The sequence below is a fragment of the Mauremys reevesii genome, linkage group 1 (assembly GCF_016161935.1).
Source record: "Mauremys reevesii isolate NIE-2019 linkage group 1, ASM1616193v1, whole genome shotgun sequence".
NCBI lineage: Eukaryota > Metazoa > Chordata > Testudines > Geoemydidae > Mauremys > Mauremys reevesii.
The window spans coordinates 25,964,187-25,976,232 of NC_052623.1; the positions used below are offsets into that span (position 1 = coordinate 25,964,187).

At 40.5% G+C, this 12,046-nt stretch overlaps 1 protein-coding gene across 11 annotated transcripts in view; it reads right to left on the reverse strand.

Moving 5' to 3' along the window:
- The window catches only part of DLG2 (discs large MAGUK scaffold protein 2), a 1,428,123-nt gene that overhangs the window by 308,111 nt on the left and 1,107,966 nt on the right, over positions 1–12,046 (reverse strand). For all 11 annotated transcript variants that reach the window (XM_039519930.1, XM_039519931.1, XM_039519937.1 and 8 more), the window contains one exon: positions 2,001–2,157. In XM_039519930.1, coding sequence (XP_039375864.1) covers positions 2,001–2,157 — 157 coding nt within the window. The remainder of the gene's footprint in view (positions 1–2,000; positions 2,158–12,046) is intronic.

Consider the following 12,046-nt stretch of genomic DNA (forward strand, 5'->3'; position numbering starts at 1 on the left):
ATGAACACGATGTAGCTGAACCTTTTCTTATATTGGAAATTTGCTAATTAGCTCAACATACACTAGATGGCGCTCGTAGTCTAGACTGCCAAATCCCAATACTTCTTCCCTCAAAGGAGGAAAAAGAAAAGATAGAAGCTCTCTCTGCCTCTGTCTATCCTGTTTGGAAGAAGTGCATGAAGGAGAAAGAAAGCACATTATGATACTCAATGTAAAAGATTTGATTACTAGGCCTTTCTATAGTTGCACTCACATGAGCATGTTAAAGAGTGGAATAACAGGGAAGGAAAAGGACACTGCTAGCCAAGCGATCTTTTCTGAGAAGATGCTGATCTGTACTCATGGAGCTGAGCTGGCCAAAAAACAGACAGTGTATAATAAAGTGCTGTTAATCAACCAGACACAGTGTTAAACTGTGAATAACAAAAGTTGTCTTTGTAGCTTGCAAGGAACAGATGTTACAAGGTACCCGCTCTTTTTTCCCACTCTGAGCACTCACAGGCAGCTGCACATTAGCTCATTCAAACAATGAAGGATGAAAAGTGCCTTTGTAGGATGCCACTCACAACTTTAGAAAAACAGCCACAGCATAGTACTAAAATATACCAGCCTACCCTCTGAAAAAGATGCACACACCTATCTGAGGGCAAATTTGACCCACTGTATAAATCATAAAATAAAAATTGTATTATTGACTATTGGTTAAAAAAGCTTAAAGGATCTAAGTGACTTAGGAACTGAGTCCCATTGATCACCAGTAAGATTTAGGGTCCCAAATCTCTTCAACACTTTCAAAAAATTTAGCTAAAATGTTCACAAAGTGACAACATAATATTCTATAAGATTACATTATATTGTCACAAACAAACATGCAATTTTAAGCCCTTGGTGTGGCAATCCCAGTTCAAGCAGCACAGATGAGCAAACTATAAATGGCTACACAGAGTGTTCAACACCCACAACTGCGGCCAGAATTTCAGAATAAGTGGGCAGGTTTTCAAAAGAGCTCAGTTCTATTTTAGAACCTAAATAAGGGCCAGGCTTCCAAACGTGTCCAGCACCCAGCAGCTCATTTTACATGCTTGGATAGATTTTCAGAACAACTTCGCACCTTGATACGCTGAGCTTTATTTGAACATCTGGCCATAAGTGTCATAATAAGCTTTTGAAAGTTGGGCCCTTATTTGAGACTACATCTAAACGGTGAGCTAGGGGTGTGATTTCCCCTACTCCCATATACATACACTCACAACAAGCTAGCATGAGTATAAATAGCAGCATAGCCGTCGTGGCACAGGTAATGGCAACAGAGGGCACAGCTTAGCCGTGTCAAGTCCTGGGGTACGGGATGGTTTGTAGTCTGGACAGCTAACCCATGTCTTTGCTGCCAATACCGATGCTGCTGTAGCTAAACTGCTATTTATACTCATGCTAGCTTGATGAGAGCTGGAACAAGTGTGTGTACACCAAGCAATGGAATCACACCCCTAGCTTGTAATGTAGACAAAGCCTGGGTGTCTAAAGGGGCATTGAGCTGGTTTGAAAATCTTGTCCACTCATGTCTATCATCTTCCCAATCCATGGGACTGCAGGGTTATTAGTTTTATATACTATGTTATATAAAGATGGATATACATTCACACGTGCACAAGCACAATGTGATCTAAAGCTTTACAGCGTGAATTTGGAATGACTATATGACTCTATTGTGGCAAAACCCTGAGTGTGTTATGCAGGCCTTCCCAAAGAAATGCTACTAAATCTTTTACAACATACGCTGTTCATAATACATGGTGAGGTATGTCATGTGGTCTACTGAATGAAACAATCTTCCAAACATTTTAATCCCTTCCAGGTACTATTTGGGGCTGGGAAGGGGGTCCAGCCTTTTGTTCTATGGGTGAAACATTGAATGAAAAGCCAAGGTTATGTTTTCCCAACACATGAAAAGACAACCAACAAGAACTAGTAATTGGCCAGCAAAAATGACAGATACTTACAGATAAAAGTTGATCTCCTCTCTGCAGCTCTCCACTGAGATCCGCTGGACCACCTGCTAGGATGAAGGATATGAAAATGCCTTCCCCATCTTCTCCTCCCACAATGTTAAAACCAAGTCCTGTGGAGCCTTTGTGAAGGATGACTTTCCGAGGCTCTCTGTATAGAAACAAAATGGCTTTGTTTACCCATTCAGATAGTGTATATGCACCACTTAGCATCTCTGTCACATTACTTTTTCTTTAAGACAAAATAGCAGGCTACTACCTAATAAAACCATTTGATAAATGAGATAGGTGTATTCATTGGGGAACATGCATAGTGTCCTATTTTTTATTTTTTCAAGACAACTGAACATTTCTACCTATTAATTTACCCCATTGTAATGGATTTAACTAAGTTAAATGGTGGATTTCTGTGATAAGACATTTTAAGGCATTTGACACATTTATTTACACCAATACCATATATAGCATTGGTAAACAAACAATCTACATTTTTATAGTGGGTCGTCTTTTATGCTCTGGGTCATGCTAAAAAAAACCTTAAAAACAAACAGAGAAAAAAAACAGTAGATACAAAGGAAAGCTCTTCCAACTCTGCCCTAGCTGGATCAAGTAACATCAGTGTTTTATATCACCAAGTTCAAAGCAGAGAATCTTACAAGAAAGTCTGGTTTAACCTTGTCAGGAATACACATCTGTGGGCACACATAACTGCTTTATCACCCAAGGGCACCATGGGTATTTTTACTGTTTTCAAAAGTTACTCAAAATTATATGATCAATAGTAATGAGTAGAGCTCAGAGCACTTTACAAAGGAGGTTACTATCATTATCCCTATTTTACAGATGGGGAAACTGAGGCACAGTGCAGTGAAATGACACACAGCAGGCCAGAGTCAGAACTAGAACCTATGTCTCCTATTTCCCAGTCCAGAACTCCATTCCTAACTAACAGTCTACCTAACATTTGATTGAAAAATAAAATGTATCTTCCGGATAGTTGTACCCAATATTATCTACAACAAATACAGTGCATCCAGTTTATGGATGATAATACATTTTCATAAAAGCTTCAGGCTCTTGGGGCTTTGGAACAACCTTACGTGAGTTCTGAAATTGTTCCACAGTGTGGTTCATATTTTAGTGGAGAGATTATTTTGTGAATAACCTCCCCTCCCATCTGTGACTCCCTAACCTCGAGAGGCAAAATCTGTCTTCAGTGCAATACGTGTCTTGCTCTTTATGAAAAATGTTAATCACATTGGATAACATTTTCAAAAGCATCTTAGTAATTTCACAGCCTAAGTCCCTTCTCAGAGGGGACTTCAAAGGCACTTAGGCGCTTTGAAAATTTTACCCACTGTCTACTTTTGCTCTTCCCCATCTGTCCAATTTCTCTCAATTGAAAACACCGTGTGATCAGCCACTTCTCCCCAGATGGCAGTGAACCACGGTTTCAGAGCCTCTGATTTATAAAGGATCAAAATATCTATTTCAGAGATCTCCTACCTCCTATTCAGATACAATATCTCCTAAAACTGTAGAATGCACTTGTAGGGATTCCCAAGCCTAATTGGTGACTTTTTAAAATGTATTTTCTTGATATTACATCAGCAATATTGTAGGATATAAAAGGGGAAATGAAGCATCAAATCCCCCAACTAACTCCTTCTATGAAAGAAGTAGTTGCTTTCTGGAAATTGACGTTCTCTGTTTACCACCTCTGATAGGGTGTACTCATCTCTCATGAGTGACTCCTGGTCAAGTGTGTGTGAGCCTCCACTTTCACTCCCGTAGCTTAGGTTCTCAATTAGTCCCGTAGTCTATCAATGGTCTCAGTCCTAGTATCGAGCCGTACTCCATGGCTTCCCTCCTGGAGGCAATGTCTTCACCCTCTCTGGGCCTTTCAGGCCTCATCTCTGCTGCTGGGCCACTAAAGGGTTCAGTTCCTCTTCTGGGGTGCCTCTAAGTCCAGGCCACTTCCCCCAGTGACTAATGGGGGACAAAGGGGCCCAGCCCCACCCACTACTCTGGGTCCCATCCCAGGGACACTGTAGATAGCAGCCATCTGCCATGACCCTTTATCTAAGCTATGCTGCTGCTCTGATTCCCTGGGCCACTTCCCCACAGCCCCACCCCTTCTTCACCCTTACCTCAGAGCCTTGTCCTGGTTGAGTCCCAGAATCCAGCCCAGGGTTCCTTCTCACTCCCTCCAGCTTCTGCCAGCACTTGTGTCTGAGGTCCTGTGGCTCCCTCAGCTAGCCAAGCACATCCTCCATACTCCTCCAGCTCCAGCAAGGAACTGCTCCCACTCTGGCCCTGCCGCTCTTGTTATACTAGCCTGCTGGGCCCTGATTGGCTGTGTCCGACACAGCCATTGTAGGCAGCTTCGAGGTCCCTCTCCACTGCCCTTTTCTGGGGTGGGGTGTGGCAGGATCACCAGGCCTCCAGCAGGGGGTCTCAGAGGGTCAGGTACACCCTGTCACACCACTGAACAGGTATAGTGTGTGCAGGTAAAAGGCTCTAAATCCCTTTAACAGTCCTCTGAGCTGTCCAGTCGCTCTATGATTCACCTAATCTAAACATTAATCCTAAAGGCTGCCTGCAACACAGTAGCAAGTTAGTCACTGAAAATACTGTCCACACTGTAGCTTGCCTAAAGCCTGCTGCATTTGTTCATCCTCATGTAATCACTTGCTCCCTTGTACTAGCTGCTAAACTAAATTTAGGGCTAGAATTGTGATATGCTTTTCAATGTACTGCAATAGAAACAAATTTTCAATCCTGTGGACAACTAAATTTGTAAAAGTGTATGGAAGCATCTCCTTCCAAAACCTCCTAATATACTTAATCTACTACCTGATTGGTCCTCAAACATTTTCAGATCCTAATATACCAAAACCACCGGTTCAAAGCATGAAGGCTACAATTTGTCCCTAGTCCCGCAAACACTGAAATATGTGCTTAGCTTTACTCATGTGTGTAATTCCATTGGAGTCAATGGGACTACTTCAGTGAGTCATGTTACTTAGGTGTTGATGTGACTGCAGAATCAGGGCCTCAGTCTTTACAAATGAACTCCTATTGAAATTAGTGGGTGTTTGCCTGAGTAAAGGCCCATTACTGACACTCAGATTGTGACCTTAGTCTCATGATAATTTTCAAGTAAACTGTCTCCCTGCTGATTGATTCTTGTGTTTGATTTTTAAAAACAGACAAAAACAAAGGAGCATTTTTGTAAGGTTATTGTATAAAGGAAACTGAACCCTTACTGGGAGATATTAATCATGCTCTACGTGGCCTCCCAATTTCCATCTCTTTCTTTATACTGGGTAGTAAGAGAACAGGTCACAAAATAGAGCTCTGGGAAAAGCTATATATTGTTCAGTTTTTGTATATCCTGGGGATTGGATTGTTTATATACTAAAGGTCAAGTATTTCTAACAAACAAGAAGATAAAGGTTTTCTCTCTTGGGTGGCTGCCACTCATTTGTTACATAGCAATGAATTTAGAATTACCATGGGCATGTGAAGGTCAGATTTAATATAATTCAGGTCTTCTGGGTTTAAATGGATTGAGAAATCAAGTATTTATACAGGTAGTGTTGGCTAATGGCTAGCACACTGGATTAGGCCTCGGAAGACCAGCGCTCTAGTCTCAACTCTAACTCTGGTCCTACTTGGTTATCATGGGCAACTTATTTCAACTCTCTGTGCCTCAGTTTCCCAATCTGTAAAACAGGAATAATGATGTTTACTTCCTTTGTAAAGCACTTAGAGATCTACTGATGAAAAGCACTATATAAGAGCTAGGTATTATTATTTACTTGGACATTTAACATTGAAAAAATGCAGTAAAGCTGAACAAACATTTCTATACAGCATCCAGGTGAGAAATCAGACTCATAGTCCCTGTTCAGTTTAGTATTACTGTATATGACAGGCAGCTTAGGGATCCAAACATGAACACCCAATACTATAGCCAAAACAGGTCAATGCAGCTGGGTATTTACTGGCTACTAAGCTATACAGTTTGACAAAGAGTTGGCTCTGTTAATAATCAATACCATCTGACCAAGTCAGCAGCTTTATGACTGAAACCCTGACAGCACGGTTTTGTAATTCTGGCCTCTTGACAGCACAATTCACATTTTGTTCTTGGGTGATTATCTTCTGAGGAAGCTCAAACAGTGATGGGTAAAATGTCAGGAGCTGTGATTAGAACACAGGAGTTCTTGGCTCCCAGTCTTTCGCGCAATCCATTTTGTTCCATTTCAGTGCATCTCGCAGAGAAGGGCTCAATAATAACGCACTTTACTTTGGGGAAATTCACTGGTAATATTGATATCGGAAAAATCATGGGAAATGAAGGACACGAACCAGTTTTCAGATATCACAAGTAATTGGTAGATATTATGGATTTAGTAAATAACAATACATGGCACCTACACATTGTCTTTTATCTGAGGACAGCAAAGCACTTTTATAACAATAACAAATTAAACCTCACAGCAACTCCCTGGAAGTAGATAAACTGAGGCAGAAGAAGACTGGGCCACTTGCCCAAGGTTAAATAAATAAATACACAAATGAGCTGGTCACAGAACTGGAAACTGAACCTTAAACCTTAAATTCAGTTCTATGCTTTAACCATTAGACCACATTCCAGGCACCAAGTAGGTATTATGTTTTAATATGTGTTTGAGATTGTCTGTTGCTAATAACGTGGGAAGGGACTAGTCTAACAACACTTTAGTTGAATTCCAAAGAAAGAGTTAAATACGGAGGGACTAAAGGTTGGCTTCTGACATATTTAGCTATTCATCTGGCATATAAATTGCTCAATTTAGAGTTATCTTCTTTTGAAATGATGATTAAAGATAACTAGGAACAGGAGCTTCAGTTGTCATGGTCCAAGGGGGACTGGGAGAACATCTGGAAAACGACAATAGGAAAACTTCTCTCCCTCTCTTCTATTAATATTTTATAAGAACAAAATTCAAATAGAACTGAGTGACATGCAGGTATTTGCTTTATATTAAGTAATGGAGATCCTCAAAGAGTGAAACAAGTCAAGAGGATATTGTGCTGGTAAATATACAATAAGCTTAATGGATTTTTAATGAATGGAAATAATAAACAGTAGTTTAGAAATCGTAAGTTTTCTTATAGTAAACAAGCCGAGTAGAAAGTTCTGTTTGCCTGCAGAAACACAACCACCAAAGCAAAGCAAGGGATAGTAATTTCAAGTAATGGACTGATTTTTAAAAATCTTACTAGATTCAGACACTAGATGGGGCTATCCAGCTATTGTAAAGGCACACAAAAGCTCAGACACTGTTTTTTCAATGTTTTTGAAATACATTCCCCCCTCTCTCTCTTTTCAGTTAGATAGACATTTAAATATTTTTGTAGATAATTGAGGCTGAAAATGTGTTTCTAGGTGCCAGTGCAGCCTCTTAGCACTTTTGTATGTTCTCTGCCCTGCTGCTGCTTTGTACCAGAATACAGATAGAGCAGAGCAGCGGAGACACCAACCATGAATTAGGCAGGGAGAATGAAGAGAAAAAAATCACAATCTGAGAGAAGGAAGCATAAAAAGAGAGAGAGAGAGAGAGAGAGAGAGAGAGAGAGAGAGGGAGGAAATGGACTGAAAAGAGAGAATTGGATAAAGGAGTGTAGATAGGAGAGACGACAAAGAAAAGAAAAGAAAAGAGAAAAAGAAGGAAAAGACGAGAGGAGCAGACTCAAAGGGAGGAAACAAAGACATAACAAGACAGAAATCATGATGGGGAGGAATAGCCAAGCAAAGAGTTGTAATCCTCATAAGTGATCCAAAGCGTTTCTTCCACTGAGTTACAAATGTGATTATTTTGATAGCCTAAAAGATAGACTAGGTCTTCACAACAGGGAATGTGTCATATGTATATGTTCTATAAAGCACTGTACAAATTTGCAGAGCTAGATATTATTAAATGAATATTGTGCAATAAGTATATAGTAATAAAATGCTACTGGAAAATTTTCAGAAGTGTCCAAATAATTTAGGAGCATAAATTCCAATGGGTGCTTCTAAAAATTTTACCCTGCATAACAAAACAATTTTTCACTCTTACCAGGTAAGTCATGGTTTTGGTATAAAGAGACAAATAAAATATCAGGACAAACTTGTTTTCTTTTAATTTTTTTTTTTTACTTTTGTTTTTCTATTAAAGAGGCACCAACACTTTGAAAAATCACACTTCCATCTGCAAGATTTGTATCTACCATCTTGCAAACATAATACTAGTCTCTTATTGTAGCCAACAGAATGATGCTCAAAAATCTAGGAGTCCCCACAATTTTACTTATCATAGGTACATAAATTCATAACAAGTATGGATTAAAAACCAGAGATTAAAAAAATGGCAAGATATATGTACTGTTATGAACACAAGTAACTTCTAAGGATGACTGTAACTGAAAAAAAAATAAGTGGAAAAAATGCTTCTCTGTTTTTAATTTGCTTATTTTGTGCATTTGGCTGCATGCTTTGTGTATCACCAATTTCAGTATTTTCTCTGAAATAGTACCTTGTAATAATACTTATCTACCTACCTCTCAGGACTGTTGAGAGGATTAGTTAGTTAATTACAGTGTTTGAAACATTCAAAGAGGTATTAAAAACACTAAAAACTATGAAAAGTCAAGCCCTAGGCCTAGGGTTGCCAATTTTGGTTGGATGTATTCCTGGACATTTCATCACATGACAGAATCTTAAATTAAAGATTAATCTTTAATTCCTGGAGACTCCAGGCCAATCCTGTAGGTTTGGCAACCCTACCTAGGTGTAGCATGGTGGACATTAATCAACAAGGTCCCCCAAATTAGTAGAGACTTCTGAGAAATTTGTGCTTGATCTCCCTGTACCTCAGTTCCTGTTAGTAAATAATTCACTTACCTCACAATGGTATTGAGAGGACCCATCCATTAATATATGTGACACTCAGATACTATGGTGATGACCACCACAGAAAACCCATGAGGAGATTAATTATTATATTGTTATTTGTATCACAGTAACACCTAGAGGCCCTAACCAAAATCAAGGTCCTGTTGTGGCAGGCACATAGTGACAAGTATCAGAGGGGTAGCCGTGTTAGTCTGGATCTGTAAAAGCAACAAAGAATCCTGTGGCACCTTATAGACTAACAGACATTCTGCAGCATGAGCTTTCGTGGGTGAATACCCACTTCTTGCATCTGACTTGCATCTGAAGAAGTGGGTATTCACCCACGAAAGCTCATGCTGCAGAATGTCTGTTAGTCTATAAGGTGCCACAGGATTCTTTGTTGCTGGCACATAGTGAGTGACAGTCCCTTCCCGAGAGAATTTATAATCTAAATAGACAAGACAGGAAAAGATTGAAAGGGAAAACAGAGAGGTACAATTACTTGCCCAAGGTCAAACAGTGGCAGGCCTAAGACTAGAAGCCCCAGTCTCATGTGCCCAAGTCTAGTGCACTTAACCACTAGATCATACTGCCTTCCTTAAATTATTCACTACTCAAAGCAGGGTCAATGGGACTCCATGCAGGCATAGGGGTCTATCTTCACAGAGTCAATGGCCAGATAGCCTCAACTGGTTAATTTCAGACTGCTAACCCTTTTGACATAATAATTCCAATTTTATTTCACCTATTTTCCTGCTTTAGCAAATTTTAATAAATCACTTTGCACTTTTATTTCAGATAGACAAAGAGGACCAACACAGGAAAGACCTGAAAAAGGTCATTCAAATTGAGACAACATTCACCTTAACATGGAAACCCAGGATAAAGTGAGACTGTGTCAGTATGTAAGATGTTTATAACATCTCATTCATCATGAGAGAACAATTTAAAATTTATAAAGGTTGCAGCTTTGACATGAAATATAGATATATAGGTATGTAAAAAATATCAAAGTCCCAATGAAGGCAAACTTAAGTATAAAAGTTTCCTTTATATCATCTATACTTCTGTTTTACTGTAATTTAGTGCCCCTATTATCCAGTCTAGTATTTTCTCACCATACGAACCTCTGCCTTTGCTCTACTGGCAATGCCAGTTTCTGTCGCCATTTTGTTCACTTCTCCCTTAAATTATCTTTCCTCTTTTTTGTCACCCTTATGTCTGACATGAACGCCCCATCAAAAGCTGAAAAGCCACCATCTTTCTCCTTCATATCCCTCTTCTACGATGCTTACAAAACACTGCAGTTTAACAACGGTTAGGCAGGTGGCAAGGTGGGCCTGCTGGTCGTTTTGCTTAATGTGTTCATTTTACTGTTATCTCTTTCTCCAGCCCTCCTCTTCCAATTCATCAGCTTCATTGACTGGGACCTCTGAATACTACTAAAATACAAACAAGATAAACCACCTTCTTACTAATTGCTGCCAGATTCATTATTGCAGCCCAGCACTGTAACTGTGGCATTCCTACACTGGACAAATGTTTTGATAAAGTGTGGGCAGGGCCGACTCTAGGTTTTTTGCCGCTCCAAGCAAAAAAAAACTTGGCTACCCCCCGTCCCAGCCCTGGGCTCCCTCCCGCATCCCCCTGCTGCCCCAGCCCTGGGCTTCCCCCTTCCGCCCCACCAGTGCCCCCCACACACACACCTCCTGCCGCCCCAGCCCTGGGCTCTCCCCCCACCACCTGCACCCTTCTTCCGCCACAGCCCTGGCTCACTGGTAACTCACTCCCAGGGCGGGTCATTCAGCAGGAATTTTAGATGTGCACAGAACACAGACAGGATTGGGTCCCATATGGTTACAGAGCTGCAGTAAAGTGGAACAATTTTCAGCTTGTGTGACTGGAGGATAGCTGGATGCATATTATAAGACTGTCCTCCATAAATGAGGAAAAGTTGAGGTGCCTTTATTATTTTTTTGTTCCACTCTTTCTTTCTATGGGGAATTTGCCAATGCAATATCACTGTCTTCCTTTTAAACAAACAAACAAAAAAAAAGGCAATGGCTGTTGAAAATAACAATTCCAGTCCTAATAATCACTGGGAAGCATTTCTTGCTCAATTTTATCCTACTTTTTCTACAGCAAGTTACAGTGGATGGTGGCAGGGTGGAGCTACCCTCCCTCCCCGTGGAGTGTCCTGTTTTTTGAATGTTAAAATATGGTCTCCCTACCCTTCACAGTGCAACTCTCCACTCCCAGCATGCTGCGGCATGAGGTCCCCCTTCTTCCTTTCCAGTTGGTAGTGGCCAAGGGAACGCTGGGAAATGTAGTTCTTTCCCTGCTCCAGTGCTGGCTCTATAGGCAGGGAGCTAAGCAAGGTACTACAGCTCCCAGAGCCCCCTGTTGGTTCTCAGGTCCCATGCTGTCCCTGCCGCCCCTGCAAATGGGCTGCCCCAAGCAGGTGCTTGCTTTGCTGGTGCCTAGAGCCGCCCCTGAGTGTGGGACATTCTTGTTGCATTAACATATACTAAAAAAGTAGCATAGGAAAATGATCATTATTTTGCTGTTTGGGTTCCATTTTATTAAATATACAGCTTCTGACATACAAACTGTTAGACCGTCCAGCCATTTGTGCCATAATAATTTACTGTGTAACATTTAGAAAGTTCATCTTATCTACTGTATCTATTCATTATGCTTGTAATGAGTTCTTTACTCTTACTCATTTGATTCCTGCTATTTTGGCATTTCTTGATTGCAAATGCATGACTTCATACTGATTTGGTCAGTTTTCCAGAATCCAGCAGACATAGCAGTATTTAAGATAATGGTCAGGCTTGGTGGTGAAAACAGATCAGCTTCACCTTTCAAAGCACAAAGAAAAACTCCAGTGTGAGATGTATAAGGTGTTTAAATCATACAGCAGTATTCCTTCCCACTCACCTTCATTTTTCAAGTTATGAGTAGCAAACAGGGGCCACTGGTGGGGACTGAACTCCTCTCACAAGGACAAAATAGAAGGATGTTAAAGTCAGTGGGGCTGCCCAAGAGACAGAAAAATGATTACATGCACTTAAGCCAAAGTACTTCATGTGCACATCATTTAACATAA